The sequence below is a fragment of the Lissotriton helveticus genome, chromosome 9 (genome assembly GCF_964261635.1).
Source record: "Lissotriton helveticus chromosome 9, aLisHel1.1, whole genome shotgun sequence".
NCBI classification, from domain to species: domain Eukaryota; kingdom Metazoa; phylum Chordata; class Amphibia; order Caudata; family Salamandridae; genus Lissotriton; species Lissotriton helveticus.
Genome location: NC_136070.1, coordinates 1,212,470,917 through 1,212,496,433, shown reverse-complemented (window position 1 = coordinate 1,212,496,433; position 25,517 = coordinate 1,212,470,917). Strand labels below are relative to the sequence as shown.

At 45.3% G+C, this 25,517-nt stretch overlaps 1 protein-coding gene across 4 annotated transcripts in view; it reads left to right on the top strand.

Moving 5' to 3' along the window:
- RAD18 (RAD18 E3 ubiquitin protein ligase) overlaps positions 1–25,517 on the top strand; it is a 742,369-nt gene that overhangs the window by 424,302 nt on the left and 292,550 nt on the right. For all 4 annotated transcript variants that reach the window (XM_078662418.1, XM_078662420.1, XM_078662419.1 and 1 more), the window contains one exon: positions 4,710–4,783. In XM_078662418.1, the coding sequence (XP_078518544.1) occupies positions 4,710–4,783 (74 nt within the window). The remainder of the gene's footprint in view (positions 1–4,709; positions 4,784–25,517) is intronic.

Below are 25,517 nucleotides of genomic sequence, written 5' to 3'. Positions count from 1 at the left end.
GTGGGTTTTTACAATTTGCATTATTCTTTCATTTGACAACTTGAGCTTGTATATCTATCACTGATTTTTTTGTTCTACCCATCTCTATAGTTATGTATCTGTATTATTCTCCATGCACGGTTTTGGATTGCACAGTCCCGGAAAGTGAAATCAGACCTGTCTAATCCCCACACCCTCACTGGAAATAGTTTTTTTTTTGGACTGCAGTAGTGCTCTACGTTGTTCATTCTATCACTAAGCCTGGTTTCAGCATTAGTGCACTGTCTTGATAGAATGTAGTTTAAATTGGTATAAGCGAAATTGTGGTCTAATTCACTTCTCTCCACTGAACACACACCTGTGTTCTTCTTAAGGGTATTTTGTAGTTCATTTGCCTCCTTACCCAAACAACCACCATGTTCTACTCTGGATAGAAGATCATAGAAATCCCTGGAGTTACCAAAACTAATCCCTGCCTAGCTAAAAGGACTGCCACAAATACCAGAAACCTGAGGTGATCAGTGCCATCTTGAGAAAAAGTTGCAAGAGGTGATGGTCAATCGAGCGAATGCTTAGCGAAGGATAGCATAGTGATGAGTTTTAAGACGTACAGCAGAAGGTGAGATATCTGAAAGTATTCAGACTCTATCATTATAGGTCATCAGAGCCAGGAAAACAATATTAATAAGACTTTGATTCAGAAACAGAGATGGAAGGAATATCAGATGAGTTGGGAGCTCTGTCCCAGCAGAGGGTGGACAGTATGGAATCATGAAGACTATCATAGCAGGAGAAAAGGAGCATTGAAAATGGGATTATTGGAATAATGGAGAATTGAAGGTCCTCTTCGCAGAATCCAGTTCAAAGCTAGGATGAAACTGCAGTTCCAGAGCATAACACAACAGAGAACACAAGGCAGGTGAAATTCTACATGTTTGAGCAACATAACTAAATTTGCTTTCCCTCTGTGAATGGGCAATTCTACCAATATACAGGACCTGGTATGCCCCCTCCTCAGTCAGAAGAGGTAAGTAGTCACCCTGATACAAGGTACCATGACCCCAGCACTGCTGCATCCACCCATGATCTCTGCACTGAAATTGTCTCTTTTCATCTCACACGTAGGACAAAATGTCTAAGGGTTAACACCAAAGAAGCAAAAAAATTAAATGTGGAGCAGGGACATATATGCTGTACCTCAGGTTGTTGCATATTCCATATCTTTTGGAATCCACTAAGGAAAAAAATGTGATAAAAAAATTAATTAAAAAAAACTATCCAAAACTTTGTGCACTTGCACATTGTACAGCTGCAGTAGCACTTGGTTTGTAGTTCGAAAAAACTAGGAATTACATGTATGTTCCAGGATTCAATGCTGAAAAAAGATCAGCTGTGATTAGATTTCTCATTTTGATGACAGAAAAACCTCTTAAAAACCATGGCGAACACATGGTAATCGACCAACAAAATAGGCACTGATATAAATGGGAACCAGACCCTAGGCTGTTCCCATAGGTGCTATACATCAGTTCTTGTTGGCATTTCAGATAGCAGTTTTGGGCAATATGCAAAGCCGGAAACGCCTCTGCATAAACCTACTGCTTTTTTGGGTATGTTGACAGTAGCCAGTACAATCGGTCTTCGGCGAAACTATATAGGAAAAGCTTGTTTGAGGCTCAGAACTACAAAAAGGAACTTCAAAGTGTTTCTGAATCCCTGTTATTTTCTGAGGCTGCCAATTGATGTGGGCTCCATTCAGAAGCAACAGAGATGGGCTTATGATGTTTTCTTTGCTCTCTCATTTTTTCAGTTGGATTGGGGATAAAAACTTCAATGCAGCTGTTGAGCTGCAGCAGCCTGCAAGAGTGAGATCAAGATTGACAAGAGGGTAGCCAAAACCTGCTGAAAGTAAACCACTGATGGAACACCCCATGTCACTTAACAAAGACAAGGATGCATTTCTCCTGAAGTAAAAACACTACCTGCTGAAGCACATGAGTTTCTCATCAACCCCATTGGTGCCGACACACATATGAAGAGAGCTAGCAGCGCTGCCGTGTATCTTAACTCCTTTCTTCCTCTTCTGAAAGTTCAGCTCACATCTCTTTTTATGTTGTAGTCCATCATGACTCCATATTGTTTCTTTGTGAAGTATGGTGTTTCATCTTTGCACTTTTTGTAGTAAACGTGAAACTCACGGCCACCTAGCTGGTATGGGACACTATGTTTTAAATATGCAGGATCGTGCAGATAAAGTTTGCATGTTTCCGGTCTCCTGCTACAGAAAAATATAATTGATACTTTAAAACTTGTGAAAAGTTAGATTGTCTGTTTAATGGGCATTCAAATACTAATTCTCTCTGTAGCATAGTCTGCAGATTCTTTGAGATATCCGCTAACACAGTCTGACATATCTAGGACTTCTTCAAATCTTTAGTGCTTTTGTCAAATGCCTTTGATTGCACCTTTGTGTTCTTGCTGGAAATCGTCCAGATTTTAGCCAATTGCAGGTGTGTGATGCCTCCGGACCTAACTTTGACATGACAGTTGCTGAGTAGTGTTATCTTTACCTATATAGATAGTGAAACCGACTTCTGCCTTCTGAAAATGTTCAGACAGCTGGTTTGTTCCTGTACAAGCAGACTGTTTTCCTCGTTTAGTAATCTTCTAATTTTTATGTTGAAACATCCCTCCCCCATTAAACGTCCTCCAAATGAAGTAACTGCTAATATGTTCTCAATTACAGTATAAAAAACAGCAGACAGTATTGCATATGATTATAGTAGGCTTCCGTGGAATTTTTGAGCCCTAGACCCACCGAGGCGTGAATTGAACCCTGGTCCCGGGCCAGACCTCTGCATCAGGGTCTGCCGCTCTAACCATTGAGCCACACTTCTCCTAGGAGGCAGGGAACGCTTAGAAGGAGAATGTTCAACTATCACTTGAGAAAGGTCCCAATCATTTATAAGTTGTTGTCTCATTTCTGCTGAGATCGGCTCAAGAGTTCCCCAAGTTACAGGACCCGCGTCTCCGTGCTGAACCTCGTCTTCTGATTTTGCTGTCGGTGCACCAAATTATTTGCATTCTCCACTAGTAAAGAACTCGACATTGAGAAAATAGGTATATAAGGAAAGGACAAAGATGACCTTGAGAGTACAACAAATAATTTGGAGCATACATAAAGTGAGAATCTACTATATTTCATTCAAAAACAATTTTTGAAATTTAAATAATCCAACCACAGAAGATCATCATACATAAAGGGACCGTGCAAGACAAGAAAAAGTGTTGTATGTAAACCCCAAAGAAGCGCAGCGTACGCGAACCACATATTGGCTGTCTAACATTAAAGCAAGTGATTGAATAAAAAAATCATCACAGGAATCTCTGATGTTTGATACTGTTTTTTATCTTGGTAAGTCTCTGTCAACCCGTTTCTGCCTTTGTTACAGAGTGATGAGACAGCATTTCCCAAACTTTTTTGGGTAATGTCCCATACGTTTGTTCTTATTTTGCAAGCTTTTTGAGTCAGCCGAACTGTCCCCATCAGAGGTGAAGGTATAATGTTCATGTCTTGATGTGAATATAACTGACATGTTGCGTTGTGGGGTAAGTGATTGTTCTGAGTCATCGGCATGTGATGTTTTGCTCTGAATGGGGAGAACGTTCTCTCAAATAGTTATAGCAGATTAAGATACGTATACATGAAAAAGAATTTGAAAATAGAAAGCTTTAAAACGTTCTGTAAATGTGAAAGAAATTGGTAGCTAAAAATAAATTTGGCATTCTTATCTCGATTTTGGAAGCTGTGCAATTACTGCAAATTACCTATAGGAAGGACATCTGGAGGCCGCAATCGAAGTAGTCATATGCACGGATAAAAAGAGAGCATGTACTAGAAGCAAAAAAAAAAGTGATATGTTAGAATGTTGAATTTCGCTCTGTGTTTTAGAAATAAAACTACATTTTAAATATTCCAATCTATATTAAAAATTTGATTTTCACATTTTTCTTTGATATATTTAAGAATGTTTGTATTTGTTTGATGTATACATGTTTCTATATTTTATGTATTGATTTGAGGTTCAAAGTATAGAAGTTGCTTATGTGGGCGTCCCCGCCTTACTCTAGAGATTCAGTGGGGCCTACACATGTCCAAAGGTTAAGAACCGCTGCTCTAGGACATTTCCACATCCCAAGTGTTACAGTGTAGTCCACAGCACCAGAGTTATGGGTATGTTGAAAACCAGAGTGTGCCATCAGAGACTTTGCGATTTGCTGTGCTGTGACCATGCAAAGGAATTTGCAATTTTTTTTTCTTAGGGCAAGCCAAAATCTCAGAAAATGTGTTAGGCACCGCTACCACTCCTGATCACCATAAGCCACCACCTCCTCCATAACTACCACCGTCGCCACTTGCCCAACGCTTTCTGTTTCGCCCACTGTGCTTTTTGGTTCTTCCTTATTTTTATAATGCTTTTCTGTTTTTGCTGTTTGGACCTTGTCTTTGTGTCCTTGCGCACTTGCTCCTGTTCTGCTTTGAGTAACCACTATGGTGGACGTGTTCCTGTCCATCTGCTTCCCTTCCCGTCCACAGAGCCTCTCGGTTGCGTGATCTATCCATCTGTCTCCTCTGACCCGGATTTGTTCTTTATTTGCTGTGATCAATATTTCTCTTGTGTTTTGAACCTATGTTTTAACACATTAACTGAAGATATTTGTTATTACAGCTGCAGAGATCATCAAAGAGATTGAACAAAATGAGAAGACCCGCGCACAACTGCAGTTGAAGTCTGGAGAACAAGTAAGAAGGCAGCCGGGCACTTCTCACTGATGGCCAACTTGGGTTGTAATTGATAATGTAAACATTGTATGGGTGAAATTGCAGCAATACTCTTAGAAGGGATAGCGAGTGACCGTCTAAGAATGCTGTCCAGGGATTGAGCTCCCTTGCTCGGCGCGGGCGTCCACGGATGTCGCGATAGCAGAGGCCTTTGCGACCTATTTCGAAGATTTCTACAGGGCTAGAGACCTAGGGGACCGCGGGGTGGTGCAGTCATTCCTGGGTAGCATGGAAGTTCCGAAGTTGACCCCCGAGGATGGCGAGACTCTGGAAGCCGACCTGTCCTTGGATGAAATCACGGAGGCGGTGGCTGCCCTGAAACCGGGGAAATCCCCGGGACCTAATGGTTTCCCGGCGGAGTTTTTCAAGCGGACGGGGGATCTCCTGTCACGTCACTTGAAATCGCTATATGCGGAGGCGTTTGACACCGGAAGTCTCCCGCCGGACCTGGCCCTGGCTACCATAATCCCGATCCACAAGGAGGGCAAGCCCAGAGGGGACTGTTCCTCCTACCGCCCAATCTCCCTTCTAAACATCGAGACTAAAATCCTGGCCACTATCTTGGCGAGGCGCCTTCGACGGGTCATTACGGACCTAGTGCACCCAGACCAATCCGGGTTCCTGCCGGACAGGGCCACTAAACTCAACCTGCGGCGTGCCCACAACTGGCTCCAGGAAGTCTGTGACAGGAGTGAGCCGCACTGGTTCCTCTCCTTGGATGCGGAGAAGGCATTCGATGCGGTCCACTGGCCCTTCCTAATGGGAACCCTGGAACGTTTTGGGTTTGGGCCCAAGTTCCTAAGTTGGGTGCGACTTCTATACTCGAACCCTCGGGCTAGAGTGCGAATTAATGGGCGAATGTCGAGAGAGTTCGCGATAGAGCGGGGGACACGCCAGGGGTGCCCGCTATCCCCTCTCCTCTTTACCCTCACGATTGAGATCCTTGCGATCCGTATCCGGTTTAATCAAGAGGTGACTGGCTTCCACTGGGGGGAGTCGGCCACTGACCAGGAGAAGATCTCCCTGTACGCCGATGATGTGCTGTTATACGTGACAGACCCGGCTAGGACAATACCGGCATTGTTCAAGGAACTAGGCGACTTTGGGGCAGTGGCCGGGCACACTATAAACTGGCATAAGTCGATCCTCTACGACCCACAAGGTGCACCGCGGGGGGAATGCCTGCCTGAGCTGCTCATCCACACCACGGAAGGCTTCCGGTATCTGGGGGTCTTTATCACCCGGGACTGGCGGCGCTCCTACGCAGACAACGTCGACAGGGTGTTGGTGGCAGCGAAGGCGGAGATGGATAGATGGAGACCGCTTCCGCTCACCATATTAGGCAGAGCCGCCCTGTATAAAATGATCCTGCTACCGAAGTTTTTATACGCCCTCCAAAATGAGTACTATCCCTTGCCGGTTGGGACAGTGCAGAAAATTCATGCTGATCTCCGCTCTTTCTTGTGGCAGGGGAAGCAGTCCCGGGTGGCACTCACGACTCTGCAGCGTCACCAATATAATGGGGGAATCTCGCTACCTAACCTGGAGGCCTACTACTGGGCAGAACACCTTGCCCCGATCAATGATTGGATACACGCCCCGGCTGATCACCCAACCTACGCACTAGAGAGATCCAAATGGGGCACTAAGACGGTGCTACACTTCTTATATGGGGGGAGAGGGGGCCGCCAGCTCCTTCCTGCGACAAAGATTACCTTGGCGGCGTGGCGCAGAGCGACGGTTAGAATGGGCTGGCAGGAAAGGCTCACCCGCCAGACACCCCTATGGTCGTGTGAGTGGCTGGCGGAGCTGAACAAACTACGGGGATTTCAAAGGTGGGACGTTATCGGCATCTCCACAGTGGGGGATGTCATAGCGAGGGGGGAACTTAAAACCTTCCAGGCGCTGCAGCAGGACTTTGGCTTACAGAAAACCCAATATTATAAATACTTGCAGTTGCGACATGCGTGGGGGGCACAGCACATATCGCTCACAGACATACCCCAGTTTGCACCACTAGAGGGCCGCCTACTGCAGGAACGGATACAGAGGGGGGCAGTATCTTTGACATACAAAACACTGACAAATAACATGTTGGGTGATTTACAGGCTCTCAGGGGGAGATGGGAGGCAGATGTGGGCACGCTGGAGGATCTGGATTGGGAACTCGTACTCATGCACCCGCGGGAAGTGGCCATAAAATCGAGGCTTCGCCTCATACAGTTTAAGGTCCTTCACCGGGCCTACTTTGACAGAGTGAGGCTCTTCCGGATGGGGAGGGTTGCCGACACCTCTTGCTTACGATGCCAGCACCACACAGGCGATTTCTTCCACATCATTTGGGGATGCACTGTGATACAGGAATATTGGGGCGAGGTCTTCAGGGAACTGAGTGCGATACTGGAGGTGGAGATTCCTATGGACCCCAAACTGGCGCTTTTGGGCATGTCCACGGAGGTGGACATCACACGATACCTACTCATTTTTCTGCTGTTGGCTTTGGTGGTGGCAAAAAGAGACATAGCAAGAATGTGGGGGGCGCCTGGGAAACCCAACCTGGAGGACTGGAGGAGGGGTTTAGATATGTATATGGCAGCTGAAAGAGTTACCTATAAAGCGAGAGGGTGCCCGCGAAAATTTCGGAAAATATGGACTAAGTGGAGGCACTACCATGGATTGGGGTAGGTCTGTCCGGGGAGGAGGACGGGAGGTAGGGTGGGTCACCGGGGGGGTACGTTTGATGCTGAATCCAGCATAGTTGCTACTGTAGGGTGCGGACCACGGGATTGCTTATATTCAATGTCGCACACTTTGGAGGGCGAGGGAGACTCGGGGGTCGGGGGGGTGGTGAAGAAGGGTGTCACGCTGCTTGGGGGGAAAGGGAGGGCGGGAAGGGGGGCCTCGGAAGAGGTCTCTCAGTTGATGACTTTACTAGGAGTTGAGGGGGCTGGGGGGAGTTTGGGGTAAAAGTGAAAATTAAGTTCGTCATGCTGAATGTTATGTAACTGACAATTAAAAAGTTGCAGAATGCCGGGAAGAGCGGAATGTTGACGCTCCCCCGAGAAGTCTAGTTTTCTTGTACTTACGATTCGCCGGATGCAACAATAAAAAGAATTTTGAGAAGAAAAAAAAAGTAAAAAAAAAAATAAAAAAAAAGAATGCTGTCCAGCACTGGTTCGGGAAGGCTTGATGCATGTCACATTTGTGGATCTCATGCAGTGAATCTCACTCGACAATATTTGCACAGTCATCGGACATCCTGTAAAGGTGGTACTGTTCCGCACTTGTGAACCTAGAGGCTGGACAACCCTGGTCTATGGTGCATGGCTTGTTGATATTTTAATATTTTGCTGCTTTTTGTGTTCAACATAGATATTTTAGAGAAGGCTGGTTTTAGGTTCTATTGACCTATTATCTCTAGCAAGTTACTGCAATGAAGGATCCAAATACAAGTGTCTTACATTTGTAACCTCTCTGCATCTTAACTTGTTATCCTTAATTCATATGTTTGCATTTAACATATTGGACTTACAGGTTAAAAATGTGACTTCTAGAGTAGTTTGAACTGAGGTGTAATATATCTGTGACCAGAACATTTCCTTCTTAGTTTGGAACATTTGTCAAAAATAGTTTCTGCAATTATTGCAACGTTTTGTCACTAGCAACAATATTTTAAAATGCTAAGCCTGTTGACCTGACTTCCTGTAATACTTTTTTTCCTCGGGTTCCCCAAAGTTGACCTCATGTTGTGCATCTAGCTTCCAGCCACTCTTGGTTGTTTATTCAACAGCGCTAAGCATGCTGGAACTTCTAGGCCTATCATTGTATTTGCAGGGGTGAAACCACAATTATAGATGGTTTGGAGTTGACTGAAAAAACAGCACTGAGTAAAAGTTACCATAACTAGAGCAGTTGACAGCTGTGCCCCATCGATAGCAAGTTACTAAGGTTGGCCACCGCCTTTATCTTAGCTTTGCATTATAATGTCTCATATTTACTGCCCTTCCTTTCGGGAGGTGGATTTGTACGCAAGTTGGCACCCCCGGCGGTGCACAATACACTATAGTTAGAATACTCTTGCCCCAAAATGCCCGCATGGACCTTGGCTGAAAAGCCTCTTCCATCCGGCTGAATCGCCTTCTCTCATTCTGGAAATTATATTTTTTTCAAGCAGCCATACTGACCCTTGTCTACAGCCATCCCTTCTAATGTTGTCTGAGGACCATTAAGCGCAATCAGATGGGCTTTTAGCGAGCACCAATCAGGAGCACGCCGTCCACATTCTTTGTGTTATAAAAGGCATTCTTTTTAGAGCACCATTATTGCAAGCGGTACTCTGCTTTTAGAGGGTCCTGTCTTTTGCTCTCTGATTGAAAGTATTTTTGTGGAGAAAGCTGGTCATAGATCCCGCATAAGTATTTGTATTTTGGAAACGGGCCAAATCTCAAAACATTTTTTTGAGAGGTTTTTTGCTGCTCAGAGTTGTTTCTTAAAAGCCTGCAGGTTGAGGCTTTTGCGTGTCGCTGCCATTGCAATGATATAAAATGTGGGCGTTGCAGCACCCCCGTCAAATGCATAGGGCGGTTTTGCTCGACAGGAATGGAGCGAGCACTTTAGTAAAATCAGTATACAAAGATATGTCCACGTACTTGTGGCTACAGCACAAAATGAATGAATGAATGTTGGGCAGCTGCTTGGGAGCCATGTGAGGTGGGTTAAGCAGTTGGGTGAGGCATATGCAGACCTTGTGATGCAAATTTTCTGATTGGTTCTGATGTCAGAGTCTAGGCTTATTTGATGCAGAGTAGTCAGATGTCAGCCTTGGTTAGTGTTGTTGTACAGCAAAATTGAGTGGTGACAGAGCCTGATGATGGGTGGGCAGTGAGTTAATTTGCAAGCGTGGAGTTGACTGTTTTGGTGGTGTCTGAATGCAGTCTACACTGGAGTAGAAAGATACTTTACCTTTGTATTCTACAGGGCTTTATGCAATTTGTGCTTCATTCTGCCTTATGACAGATGATGTCAGGGTGAGCTTGACAAGCCTAAATGTACCTAGAGTTCTCTCCAGCTATTCAGGTAGTTGACACTTAAAGGCTGTCCCTGCATGAGGGAATAGAGACCTGCCTATAACTATGTGCAACTGTGTGCCGATACTGCACCAGACGAAGGCATGTACACAGGGCTTTAAGTGGGATGAAAAAACTGGGGGGGGGGGGAGGTCTCTCAAAGGGGTGTGGTCAATGTAATTAAGGGCGTGGCTTAAAACACATACACTAAAAATCTGTGTTTAGCACAGTGTGCCGCCCGTCTTGTATTTTGCTGTTCCTATCATTGCGTCCAGATATATGATACAACAAGTAACATCCCTACAAGTCAGGACTATTGGCTTTGTCAATGGTTGCTAGTTGCATTAGATAAATAAGCAGCAACTATGGCTTGTATATAATATTGAAAAAGCTTTCAGTTAAAGCCCTGGTGACACCATGACAATGTTGCTGCTCCTGATTTTCAAAAAGAGAAGGGAAATCCGGAGAGAAAATGACTCTCTTTAAAGGATTTCCCTTCCTCCTCAATGCTCACCATGCGCACATCAACGTGCCTGCTGTCGCTGCAGTCCGGAAAAAAAACATTGCCTGTGCCAGGGCACAAAACAGAGCCAGATAGAGACCCGTTTCGAGGCCCCCTTAAAAAAACTGCCGGTGCTCAGACCCGGTGAGACCCGGCCCACTTAAAGCCCTGCAGGTACAGACTAAATACTTTAAAAGCCAAGACATGGCTCATGGGTTCAGTTTCATGTCCATAGTACTAACTCTCTACCAGTGCGGTGTATCTTAGCAAGGGACCTCAGTGTGTAGTGAATTTACCTCAATACCTGTGTCGTTCTTCATGGTGGTGTAAATGTTGCGTTTGTTCATCTGGAAAAAGCGGTTAGTGGGGATTGTGAGTGGTGTCGGATGTTGAGCCGGACGGGCATCAATCAGTGTAGTAAGAAGAGGACATGGAATTAAGGATTAGAGAGTCCGTCGATTCCTGCATGGTCGATCCCATTCTTGCGATGCATGTCTGTTTCTACCCATTGATGCAGTGCTTGAATAAGTAAATTAAAGAAACTCACTGTGTATAGATAGTATAAAGGGTCCTGTATTTGAGATCAGTAAGCTCCAGATAGCAAGAGAGAGTTGATGTATAGGCACCTCATAGCAGAAGGTTGAGTTTACCTTTACACTGTATTGTTCTTCAAAGGAACAACATATACACCCTATTACGTATAACTGAAGGGAGCAATCCTACCATCAATGTATTGTGAGCATATGGACTAAACCATCATGGTAAATGATCTGGAAAAAATATGTTGTGTCATCCGGCGATGAAAGGTAAGACTGGTCTTGGATGTGATTAAGGATATCGGCAAAACCTATTTACGCATGATCTACATAAGCATCCCCTGAGCCTGGTAACTCTACACGGATCAGTGATTAAGAGGATTCAGAAACTCTTGCTGCAGATTTCAAGTGCGTTTCTGTACTCTGGTTGAATATCTTTATGAAGGTGCCAAGGTGAGGACCCCTAAATCTCCTTTGAAACAGCCTCATCACAGGATGCTAATATATGCCTCATTACACTAGCCTGGGTGAAAAAGGTGACAAGTAGGTACACAAGTCACCTTCCTCCTTGTTTTGATAATGGATTTCAAACAAAGATGTGGCTGAAAGGCAGTTTTGAAGATAAGTTGTATATGGCATCACATGCATGTGAGCACTGCAATTTATATGTACAGAGTAGGCAGTAAAAGCATGCGTTGCTCTTTGATTAGTGCCATCATTGAATCGTTGTGCCCGGGTTAAGCAGGAAGTGAACTCTGAACGCCGCTTACATTGTTGCTGTTATGCCTAAATTATATGTTGCAATATTGGGCAGCATTTTGGGGAACACCAATGTAGTGGCTACTTTAGTTCTTTTAATGCTATCTGGTTCTCTGGGCTGCATTCTCAGGGTGCCGTATGTACTAGTGGACTCTGCTGAACTGTCGAGCCATTCTACATTGCGTGGTGATGACGGCCTCTTTCAGAAGCTTCTCATCTTCCTTGGGATGTTCACTGCACTTTGCAGCTGCAGTGGAAAACAGTTTTGGAATTTTTTTATCACCTTTGGTGTCTCATGTGCCTTGGTGGTGGTGTAGAGATTGATGGCAGGTACGTGGAGGGGTTAACTGACAACGTGTGGTGTCTCACGCATCTGTGGGCGGGCTACTTTATTTCACATGACTGGAGTGTGGCATTCTCCTGCTTGTTCTCAGACTGCACATTAGGGTTGTGATAAGTGCAGGTAAAGGTATTGACAGTGGAGAAGGGGAATCCTTCTTAATCCATATCAGTGCTATGCTATGATTGGAAATCATCAAAGCACAAGATGACTGGAAATGTACCTGAAGACCTGTGCATCATGTTTAATCGTATAGCGCATTCGTGTTTAGGTGTCCATTGTTGGTTCTTCCTGTAGCTCGAGAAATTTCCTATGTTCCTTGCCCTTATGGCAAACGTGTAGATTCTCTTGGCGGCGACTTGAGCAGAAATATGAAAGTAATGTGTGCTGCAGGCGTAGAGGCTACACTAGCAGTAGTTTTCACAGTGCGTCTTACAGGAACAGAAGGGGCATACCTTGGTGGTGATATATGATAATCTTTTTGCATGCAACCACCACATACAGTTTTCACACAGATACCCATCAAGACATTTCAAGCGTAAACACTTCAGTTCTTATGAGGATTACATGTGCTATGCGTGGAAGAAGCTTTGCGACATCGCTCATACCTAGTTTCCTTTGAGGTCATTTCCTGGGCAGTGTCTTATGGCTTGTTCTTTTCCATATAGAATGGATCTAAGACTATCCTTGTGTCTTAATGTTGGTACGCTTCCAGAGTTTCTTTTTTGATTTGGTTCTTGGATTTCCTGACTCACCCCTTTGATTCTTTGTTGGAGATTCTTATGAACCACTTGGTCTTTCATTGTGGATTATTTTTGGACTTGGAGGCAGCATTAGGTCTCAGACTGGGATTTGGCGTGATTGTTTATGGATTGGGACTGCATTACTTTACTTTTCCTTACTAGCACTTGAATATCTGAACATTTCAGTTGTCTGAAGCTTACTGTCCAGAAAAGCATGTTCTGCCACGTGCTAACACCGTGCACTGCAGATGAAACTGTGCGCACAGGGTGTTCACCTCAAATTGTGAGTCAAAGGTAGATTCTTAGACCCAAATTATGTTTACTCTACACATTCCTTCCTTTCTATCTGTGCTGGGCGCCTACCCCCACAAGCAGCCTTCATTGAATTGTGAAAAAGGAAATCCTTGCATATGGAACGGTGCTAAAAGTTGTAGCACATGCTGCACCTGCGCTCGCTTTGTGTCGATGTAGAATGCCACTGCTGCAGTTACTGCTTTGCATGTGATGGAAGCTTGTCCTCTTGTAGCACATGCTGCACCTGCTGGCTACATGTGAGTGTGGTCTGCCGTGGATGCAGTTACTACTCTTTGTGTGGTGGAAGCTTGTACTCGTGTAGCACATGCTGCACCTACTAGCTACATGCGAGTGTGATCTGCCGTGGATGCAGTTACTACTCTGTGTGTGGTGAAAGCTTGTACTCGTGTAGCACATGCTGCACCTACTAGCTACATGCGAGTGTGGTCTGCCGTGGATGCAGTTACTACTCTGTGTGTGGTGGAAGCTTGTCCTCTTGTAGCACATGCTGCACCTACTAGCTACATGCGAGTGTGGTCTGCCGTGGATGCAGTTACTACTCTGTGTGTGGTGAAAGCTTGTACTCGTGTAGCACATGCTGCACCTGCTGGCTACATGTGAGTGTGGTCTGCCGTGGATGCAGTTACTACTCTTTGTGTGGTGGAAGCTTGTACTCGTGTAGCACATGCTGCACCTACTAGCTACATGCGAGTGTGATCTGCCGTGGATGCAGTTACTACTCTGTGTGTGGTGAAAGCTTGTACTCGTGTAGCACATGCTGCACCTACTAGCTACATGCGAGTGTGGTCTGCCGTGGATGCAGTTACTACTCTGTGTGTGGTGGAAGCTTGTACTCTTGTAGCACATGCTGCACCTGCTAGCTACGCGAGTGTAGACTTATGTGGCTGCAATTGCTACTCTGTATGTAATGGAAGCTTGAACTCTTGTAGCACATGAAGTACTTGCAGTGTAGTCCCTGTGATTGTGTGAAGTAGCCATTGCCATCTCTACTGTCCTTGTTTTTGTGTTACTGAAGCTTACTCTGTTGCCGACGCCCATGCTGATCCCCCATTGTGCCTTAGCAAAACTAAAAAGCCATAATAGTTGGTTTTGTCAATTGTTACTTGCCGTGGAATAAATGAAATGCTGAAATATCTCACGGAGAACTTGAGTTCAGAACGTAATACGTTTACCAGAATCCGTTTTGTTAGATCTGTTGCATTTAGAGGTGATTGTTCAGACCTTAATCGACGTCTATTTTGTGATGTTTCCCTGGTAGCAGAGAAAAACGAATTACAACAATATTCCAGAAATGATTTATTTTTCTTACAAATCTGTCAAATGTCGTCCTTTGAAATAAACCTAATAAATGGCTTGTTTTCTCAAATTGTCAGATTTACTTCTACTCATAACATTTCATATGTACTTAGTACATCAGCCAAACCAGTGCAAGGCCAAGAGGCACTAGCTACGCTTCTGCTTCCACTCATGGCGCGGGCGGTTGTGCATGGATCCCCCCATCTTGAGACATGGAATATATGTCAAATTATACACCAAATGAGATGCATCAGTACCAACATGTACGTTTGAGCGGAGTTCCGCTGTGCGAACACCGTGAAGTTTAAAAAAAACTCCGCTTAGTGGAGTTCCGCAAGCGGCAAAGGTCTTGCAGTTCGCCTTGACTTTTAGCGCTGGCTGTTTGTCCCGCGCCAGAAAATCAGCACGAACGGCACCATGTGCAGCACAAGAGGCTGCTGCTTCTTTCTGCCGCTAGAGTAGATGTTCTTCTCGAGCGGCGGCTTCTTCAACGTGAACGGAAGGTTTCTCAACTGCAGAAAAGCATAGAACCTTGCTTACAGTTATAGCTCTCCATGGCACATTTGTTGTCTGCTTTTGCACACATCAACCCACCATGTCTTTAGCATTACTATATCTTATTTAGTGTGCTTGTGCTCCTGAATCTAACCAGGTCCTTTTCACAATTTCTGTGAAAGTAGTTTTAGTATTACCCCTCAGTCTCATATTGTTGATTCTTATTTTAGGAATATTCTTCTGCTCTTATGCTTGTGTCTTGTACACAGTTTAAATAATTTAGAAATGTGACTCTATTATATCCTTCACTTTCCTTCATTATGTTTGTTTCTGCACTTTTGAACATCTCATCAGATGAAAGATTTCTAAGGATGAGCAGACAGGTGGATCCATGCCTGTTTTTTTGGACCGATTATAGACATCCAGGCTTTAACCCCTTGCGTGCTCGTGACGGAACCATTCCGTCACGAGCCACGGAGGGGCTGTGCTGGTGACGGAATGGTTCCGTCACCGCCCGGCCGCAGCGGCGCTGATTCCGCACCTGCGCTGGACATTCCATTAAGCGGCCGGGCCGTGATGGAACCATTCCGTCAAAAGCACAGCCCCACCGTGGCTCGTGACGGAGTGGTTCCTTCACGAGCATGGTGGCGCCGCACGGCCCCCCCCTCCCCCGTAGCGCCGCGGCGGAATTACCACCGCGACGAAGGGGTTAAACCATGCCCTTTTATGTAAGCTTGTCTCTAGGCTGGCTCCAGTCTGCTGTTCTTATCGCTCTATCTCTCCCTTGGAGATGTGATTTCCACCATAGTTTTCCAGAAGAGACATTGCAGGTGACATGTTTTATGGTAGCATCACCTTGCTTGTTCTGTTGCAGGGAGGTTGTCCCCCACCATGTATCTCAGTCGTTTCTTGCTGTTGCCAATGCTTTTTGTTTACCCTCTACAATGGTGTCTTGAAAACATTCCCCAATACGGTTCCTGACATCATAAATCAGATATTAAAGGGAAAAAGTAGTATTGTCTGAAACATGATCCTCTTGAGGGAGTATCACTCTCTGGAAAATGCTTGCACAATTCCCGGACCACCTATTTTGAGTTTTTACTCTGTCTTGTAAATTGAGTCATATAATCTAGACTGGGGTGGTTTTCTTTCTATTACGGAAACACTAGTGCCAGTGTTTCATGCCACACACAGTGCCCCATAAAAGGTTTGGACTTTCAGCAAGAGTCACATATTCATTTCCAGGACCCAGCTTGTGTTAAAAAATGATAGCTATTAGCCTTTCAACGTGCTTTCTCCAGAGGCATCCTGCAGGGCTTCTTCCTGAGTCAAGCAAACAGATTTGCCCCTACCCACCCCAACTTAAACTTTGCTTTAGTTTCTTGCCTCACATTGGAGCCAAATCCCCAGTTCATCTGTCAGCATTCCTCTGTTTGAGGTTGGAGCTGTGGGGGCAGCTCCAGTGCTGTAGGACTGAGATCAAAACGTTACTGGGGACAAGGTTTCGATAGACCTGTTTTACCATGCGGTGATCAAGAGCCTAACATGATGGTGCCAAGCATACAGGTTAGACCTAAGCTTGCTGCAGGGAGGAAGTTCCTTTAGGTTGGTTTTCTTCTGAATAGTGATAATTGGTTCTAGAAGTTTCTTTGGCCGATAATCTTGCTGACTTATCTACATGACGTGTCTCTGCTTGGTCCGCAGCTATAGAAAGACCTTCCACTCTCTGCATCTTAAGAAACTCTGGCTCTGCCTTAGACCAACTGTTAACCAAGTGCTAAAGTGGCGGTAACTTTTAAAACACTTTCATGTGCTCTGATATAGGAACTCTAATGTTCGTCAGCAGCAGAGAGAGATAAGATTCCAAATTAACTATGGCTCGAGTAAAGAATTTCACTTCCTGGGCCCTTTGCTGTTGGAAAAAACCTGGAGCAGAGAACTTATTTAATGTCCCCCTGTCAAAGAAAGAGCTCTCCAAGTCTGCAGGGACACCGTCTAGTCTCTTCTGTGGCTACATGAGTCAGTTGTTAATCTGTCAGTGCACCTACATGCATCATGACTAGAAGACCCCTAACACATGTTTTGTGTTACTGCCTACCTGATTTCAGAATGAGACAACCCATATCTAACAAGTCATCCTTTGTGATTTTGAAAAGATGTGATTGTTTTAGAATTGTACTTAGTTAGGATATTTTGGTGTACAGTCACTAGTTTTCTCTTACAACTGTGTTCCCAGTGAGGGAGGCTGAAATCTTGCCCAAAAAGTCTTTGAGACAGTGTGTTCGAGGCATGTGTGCTGTAAATACACATGCTTTGCTTACGCCTGCCATCTAGTTTTGGGTTCGCATATTAGCAAGTTGTTTTCTATGAAGAAGCCTTTCCTTGTCTTTCCTTAGAGGTAAGGTGACTCCTCCTTTCGGTGATAGTGTGCTTGGGCATCGACTCCATTGTTAGATTGTTTTTTTACGCCATCGGGTTCGGACATGTATTGCTGCGCTCCGGTTTGAGACCTTCCCTCAGGTTCCCCATGGCGTGCAATCCTCTCTACCCTCGACGGTATTGTTTCCGTACGCGTTTCCTCTTCTCCGCGTATCGTTTCGACATCGAAATTGACCTTCCATCGGAAAGCTACATGGTAGGCCTACGAGGCCTAACCGCGCTCGGTCAGCTCTCCGTTAATGGATCGGACTCCGTTTAAATTCTGTCCTCTGTGCCACACGAAGTATCAACGCAGCGACTCACACGATGTGTGCAACTAGTTCTTATCTCCCGAGCGCAAAGAAGAAAACTGTGACGCTTGCAAATCGTTCCAGTCAAAAAAGACTTTCCGTGACCATCGGGCTCAACTTCGAGACATACAGCGTCAAAGCATCGAAGACCCACCGGACATCTTTGGTGAAGACTCCGGCCAAGAAGACCTCGAGGCATCAGCGGCAAAAGAAGAGGAAGCCTTCTCCGAACAAGACTCTAACTCGGAGCTCGAGATAGACCTCGACGCTGAAGAACTGCCATCGGGACATAGTGTTGTGAGTACCGAAGACCCCTTGCCCCCACTAACACCAAAAATCACAGGGCTTTGACACCACCTCCGCCTTCTAGCCAAGGTTGGCACTGAGACAACGTTTCCGACACCCAGCCTTCGGGCCCAGCTCCGAAATAGCCAGTCAAGCATTCAGGCTATGTACCCGGTCGCCAAAAGTCTTCCTCTGAGCCGAAACCCTCCGGCTCCAAGCATAAGTCGGGCTCAGTGCTAAAATCCTCCATGCTGAAACCCAAGCAACCTTCTGAGCCGGAACCTTCCATGGCGAAAGGCCAGCCTCTGTTGGCACTGAGAACTTCGGCAGCGAAACACAAAGAACCCGCTTTGGATCAGAAAGTGGACACTATTCCATTAACACCAGTTCCAAAGCAGAAGAGGCTACACATTAACCCTGAGACTGGTCATATTTACATGAAACCACCTCAAAAACGCAAGCTTCAATATGAGAACATTTCTTACAAGATCCCCTTGAAGAAAAAAGTACACTCTGCAATTCCTCTCATGGAAAGTTGCTTTCCTCATTGCCATCACATCACTGAGGAGAGTTGGTGAGCTACAGGTATTAACTTTAGAGGAACCTTTCTATCAGCTACACAAAATCAGAATAGTTTTCCACACCAACCCTAAATTGCTTCCCAAAGTTGTTTCTGCATTTCACATAAACCAATCGGTTGAGTTACCAGTTTTCTTTCCTCAGCGTGATTCTGTAGCAGAACGCACTCTTCACACGCTTGACGTTAAAAGAGGTTTACTGTACTACATAGATAGGACAAAAGACATTCGCAAAACAAAACAACTGTTTGTTAAATTTGCTCCACCTCACAAGGGCAATCCTATCCCTAAGTCTGGCATTGCCAGAAGGATTTTTAAATGCAATCAAACATGCTATGCTAAACCTAAAAGAACTTTAACTATTTCCCCTAGAGCGCATTCCACTCGCTAAATAAGGGTTCGGTGGCCTTTTTAGGTAACATTCCTCTAGGTGACATATGTAAGGCAGCTACATGGTCTACACCACACATATTTACCAAACACTATTGCGTAGCATGTCAACAAGCTAATGTAGGCCAAGCAGTACTTAAAACACTGTTCCAGACAACTGCAACAGCTACAGGGTTGCCACAGCTTTGGAAGTATACTGCTTTATAGTCTATGAAAAGCATGTGCATCTACAACACACATGCCTCATATAGGCATATAGAGCTGTAGATTCACATGCCCCCATCTGCCTCCCTGGGTACCTACAGTTGTTGCAGATCTTCATTATACATTTATATGCATGGACATCTATGTACTACACTTTCTTACTCCATTCTCACCCTCTTGTGGGAATACAGTGTAACAATGGAGTTGATTCCCATGCTCACTATCACCGAAAGGAGGAGTCATCTTACCTTGTGACTAGGAAAGACGTCTTCGAAGAAAAACAACTTGCAAACATCCGAACCCAACACTAGATGGCAGGAGTATGCAAAGTATCTGAATCTACAGCTCTACATGCCAAGAACAGATGCTTACTGGGTATGTAACATTATCCTTATTCTTCCCTTACAGCTGCTAACATTTGTTGATCTGTTGGATGCTGTTCTTGGCCATGCACCTTTTACTACAATCGGATCCATTCTAAGGTGCCAGCTTATGCATATTTAGTAACTCACTTGTTGATAACCTTCAGCACCATCAAAGGAGGAGTCTTTCTCACAAACAGAATCGCACCCCATCTTACTCCACACCGATCTCTGGTGTCATCCCCAGAGTGTTAGGCTCCTGGTAGATGAAATCAGCCTATTAGGGAAACAAGTAGATAAAAAAACATTAGTGGGACCCTGGGTGTCTCCCTTCCCTGCATGACTGGGCGGGTGCCTGTAGCATGTGCTGTCTCCTTTGAATGTTCTCCCTGCCCTTGTTCCACCAGTGGATGCTAGTTCCAGGAAGTGTGGACCTGGAGCCGGACCAAGATCCTGCGAGCTCCTGTCCAACATTATACGTAACAAGCTAAAGCAACCTGCTTCCTCTATGTCTATCCTGTGCCACCGAAGTAACATTGCAATAAAAATACATAAGAAAGAGCTTGAATTTCAATACATTCGTCATGCTCCGTCCAAAAGCAGTGACATTAACGGGGCAATACAAAATCATAGAGCGTGTCTTTGCTTGCTTAGCTTTCTGTTCTCCTCTCTTACACCAGGTGTGCTGCCCTGTTAAGGATATGTGTCCCTATAGCTACATTGCTGATACTGGAGCCTGGTTGTAAGTTAAAATGTTGAGATCAATAATATTGAGTTGCACATGTAGTGAGTTCACAGTATTGACTACCACCATATCTCCAAGGTTAGCATACATAGGGAAGAGTATATTTACTACTTTTAATTCTACATGTGTGTACCTTAACAGTATGTTAGTAGTTGATGTTGTGGAGTCAATATATATACAGATCAATATTTTAGCTTTGATATTTTAACTCTGCACTGAACAGACGTATGTCTTGTAGGCAGATCAATTCAACTTTCTTTGTGAAACTGTAAAATTGTCTACTTGCAGTGTAAGTATGAGAAACCTAAAATCCACCTTCATTGCGGTCTGTCTAGGACTGTCCCTATTGTGTGATCCCACCTCCACAGCAAGCCCCTGTTTGTTCTTCTCAGCCAGCTTCACCCGGACGATAAGATGCTCATGCAGTAATCTGAGTATACCTTGAAAAGCATTCTGGGATCTAGGTCTGCTCTCCGTCACATACATAGAATAAAATAAATATACATAGTATCTGATTTCTGATGGCTGTACTATCTTATACAAATATGATTTTTTCTACTATTGAATCATATCTCAAACACACAGATAAATTGTGTTTTACAGAGAAATTAACCATTAAAATATGCCTCTGTTTGGCCATCCTCTTCTTAGCTTGGCAGACTGCCCCTTTCCCTAAATTCTAACCTCCTACACACTGAGAACTTGTTTGCATTAGTCTTCTTTCTGCTTTGTCACAGGCGTCTGCCTCTGATAGTCCACCATCATGAGATTTTTGGGGTTCAAGATGTTATTTATACTCCTCAAGTTTATATAGATAGCTTTTATGGGGTGCTTTCTGTTTGTTTCAGTGCAGTTCTGCAGGGTAGGTCTGTGATCCCTTGCACTAGGCTATCTGTAGCAGGACATGCTCTCTCTGCTGCTAGGTTAGGTCTGTGGTCCTTGCACCAGGCTAGATGAAGCAGGACACACACTGTGGGGTGCCTTCTGTTTGTTTCAGTGTAGTTGTGTGCTAAGTAAAGGAGCAGTGGTAAGAAACATCCACAAAGGTGGTGCAGCTTCAAGCCGCATTGGTACATTCTTTAACACTGGGTTGGGGCTCTGGTATCCACATCTGCTGCCTTGATAGAGCCAGGTTAGTTGCAAAATGCATCCACCAGGAACCACCTTGTTGTTCAGGAAGGGAACGTCTTATTTCTAAATCCAACTCAATGGTATCGGTTCAAGAGCCTAATGACAGCGCCCAAGAGTGCATTTTGGCTGGGGATTTCAATTTCCACATGGATGATGACTTGGACCCAGACGTAATTAAACTATCCGACATCACGGCCCCTTTGGGCCTGGTCCCCTATGTCTTTGAACCAACGCATGATAAAGGCCATACTTTAGATCAGGTCTTTTCCACGTCCCCTATAGAGGTGACGGCACTTCTACCGGTCCTATGGACAGACAATCGACTGATCAATTTTCATGTACTGGGTACAAAGAGGCCTTCGAGCATGTCCCTCAGACAACAGGGACTAGCGTCGAGAGCTTTTCATCAGGTGACCCCAGAAATGTTGGTTCAGGCATCTTATGATCATCCTTGCCCCCTTATCGGAGATCTGGATAGAGATTTGGAGTCCCTGCAGATATGGCTTCTGGATAGATTGAACGATCTAGCCCCTGCCAAGGCCTCACGGTTGACACCCAAACGGGTCTTCGCCCCTTGGTTCACGGAAGCGCTGGCGGCTTCCCGTAGGCAGTGCAAGGTGGCCGAAAGGGCTTGGCGTGTTCAGTATGACTCTGCCGCCAGGCTCGCTTATAGAACTATGGTCAAAGCCTATCATCGGGATATCCTCCTAGAGAAGAAAGGTTATTTTGCCAGGAGGATTGAGGCCGCTTCTAACTCCTGCAAGGAGATTTTCACGATTGTTAGGGAATTCACGGCTCTACGGTCGAATTCGACCTTGACCGCCCCTACCGAGACGTGGGTCTCGGATCTCGCCAACTTTTTCACGACTAAGATTCAGGATTCTTTCCCACCAAGATCGGCTGTAGCTTCCCCTAATCCGGTGGACGGACCAGCTTCATTGGTCCCTCTAGGATTTGTTTTGTCAGACTTTCCGCCTATCTCTGCTACTTCGTCACTGACACTCATGGCCAATCTTAAATCGGGTTCGCCGCTTGACCCGTGCCCGGCCAAATTTCTGGCGAAGATGGCGGCAGCTGTCAATCCGTTGGCGAATCCCCTCCTGAATCTCTCGTTGAGTCGGGGGGTGGTCCCGCAGGCTTGGAAGCAGGCTATGGTCATTCCCCTCCTTAAAAAGCCGGGTCTTGATCCCGAGGTTCCGGCCAATTATAGGCCCATCTCTCTCCTCCCCGCGCTGGCCAAAATCCTGGAGAAGCATGTACACAGTGTGCTTTCCAATTTTTGGGAAACTTACGGTCTGCTCCATCCCACTCAGTCTGGCTTCAGCCCTAACCTTAGTACTGAGACGGCATTGCTGGAGGTGTCTGAAGCCATCAAGGAGACACTGGACCCGGGTGGCAAAGACATGCTGGTTATGCTTGACCTGTCGGCGGCCTTTGACACCATCCCCCACGAGGGTTTGCTCGCCAGACTTTATGAGATCGGTCTGAGGGGGACGGTGCTCAGCTGGTTTAGATCGTTTCTGGCTGGCCGTCGGCAAACGGTCTGGGCCTCATCCAGCTCGGCTGAGATGCCGCCTTTGGGAGTCGGAGTCCCGCAGGGCTCGGTGCTGAGCCCGACTCTTTTTAACATCTTTATGACCCCTCTGGCGGCATTGGCTGAGTCTTTTGGGGCTCAGATCATATCCTACGCCGATGATACCCAGCTCCTCTTTACCTGCCGGAAAGGAGAGGTTTTGGATGGAGAGAGTATTTGTGAGTGCCTTGGGGCTGTCTTTAATTGGTTCCAGCTGAACAGCCTCAGGTGCAACTCAGATAAATCTGAGGTACTCTTCTTCGGTTGCCAATCCAATCCAGACTGGCAGGGATGGTGGCCCACTGATATGTCGCCTCCAGCTCGATCGTCTCAGTCGGCCAGGAATTTGGGGATTAAGGTAGACAGTGGCCTGACTTTCAGACCTCAGATCCTTGCACTGACTGGCACCTGTTTTGCCCTCTTGAGGATGCTTCGGAAGTTTCTTCCTTTGCTCTCTGACGATCATAGGAGGACCACGGTACAGGCCTAAATTGGTTCAAGATGGGACTATTCCAACGTCCTGTACCTTGGCCTCCCGGAGTATCTCCTGCAACGGCTGCAGGTTGTCCAGAACACGGCCGCGCGAGCCATATTCGGTCTTCATAGGCGAGCCAGAGTCTCCGGCCTTTTACAGACTCTTCATTGGCTCCCTATCCGGAAGCGGATAGTTTTTAAGACCTTGACTCTGGCTCACAAGGCTCTTTACGCCTCAGGGGCTAAATATCTGCAAAGGAGGCTTGCCTTTTACCATCCGGCACGAGCGCTAAGATCAGAATCAATGTTCCTTGCCACGGTCCCTCGCGTGAAGAAGGCCCGCATTGGAGGCCGTTCTTTTAGGTTGAGGGCCCCACAGCTGTGGAACACCTTGCCTTTGGCGTTGCGCAGTACCTCGAATCTGCTGGCCTTCAGGAAGGGCCTTAAAACTTGGTGGTTTGCCCTGTAGTTTCCCCCCTCTTCTCAGTTGACCTAGCTTTTTATCTATGTGTTGTGTTTGTCTTTCTCAGGTTGTCAATAAAGCGCCAGGACACTCTTGTGGGTAGCCGTGCGCTATAAAAGACATAATTAACATAACATAACAGTGTCTGGTCATTGATCCCTGACATTCTAAAACACTGCCGAGCAGAGGAACAAGTGTCAGGTGAAAAAAGCAGAACTCATGCATCTCTCTGTCAACCGTAAAATTATATTTTTTCTTAATATTTAATGTTTGCAAAAATATTCCTTATCTTGCGCGTCTCTCTTTCTGCAGATACAGATGATTCCATAATAGTTCTTTTTCTGTACTCCAAAGTTTAGAGCAGTGCCTCGCCGATAAAACATTCCATGAAACCCAGAAGCAGTCCCTTCGAGATGCCCTTGTGATTCGTGCCTCTGATGCACAGTCTATTCATAGATCTGAGGTCTTCCTGGAAAGTCTCATCTCTTTGAGAGGACTTTCAAGATGTAATTTTAATTCTATAAAGTGGTGCTTTTGCTTTTGCTTTGCAGGCTTCTGCTCTCCTATTCACAAATTGTCTTAATGCAACAGGAATCTGGTGGTCTCTCTGGCATTACTTTTTGTTGTGTGATAATTGATGTGAGGTTTACGTCATAAGGCTTCTGTTTCTCAGTGCTTATCTCCTCATCTCCACAGCAGTGGAGAGGTTTGAAAGTGGCAGGGGGAATTATAGCAGTTTCCTAATCGAAAAATGTTGCCCACCTGCACATACCAGCCTCTCATTCCTAGAATAATTAATTCTAGGAAACAGTGTTATAGAAAACAGCATAATTACTTAAACTAGAAGCCATATCTCTCTGCATATCTATATCTGGGCTTGTTTTTCTGTGATTGGTGCGATCTTGGAAACATAAAACTTTAGCATTTCAGCTCATTGAAGGGCCCTCTCCTGTTGTTCAATATCTTCCTATTCATTTATTTCTCTCTTCTGTAAAATACTAGCCTTTGGTTTGTCATCCATTTCAATACAAGATAGACCATTGCAGAAAGGATAGAACATGAGAACAAATTCAAAAGGGGAATTCACTTAAAAAAACACCATACCTAATGCCAGAAACATTTACACAATAGCAGGTATGGATGTGCATGCAGAGTGCTGATCTCTTCATGGTTTGTCGTATACTTTATGAAAAATCATTAAAAGTTGGACTCCGCATACACACTTGAGGCCATCTTGCAATGGTTACAAATGTGGACATCTGCTGGACTGGTGGGGGAGAAGCCCATGTTGAAGTTTACATTAATAATAATAACAAACTTGAGTCTAAACTACATCGCAAAGCTACTGCCGGCAACTCCACGTCTCCAGTTTTAATCCCAAACATTTTAAAGACCGCATCCCCTATGGGGAGATGCTGAGACTACGTATGATTTGCAGCCTCGATAGCGATTTAGCCCATTCCCAAATTGAGGCCAAAAGAAGATTTATGGAGCGAGGATACTCAGCCAATACTATTGATCGGGCGATAAGCAAGACCAATAAAAAGACTAGGGAATCCAGCCTCTTTGGAGTCAAATATAGCATTAAATAGGAACAAGACCTCTGAGCAATCAGTTATAGTGATGAGACCAATATTAGACTAATCACCACCTACAGCAAACAAGAAAAACAAATCAGATCTATTATAAACAAACAATGGGCAATAGTG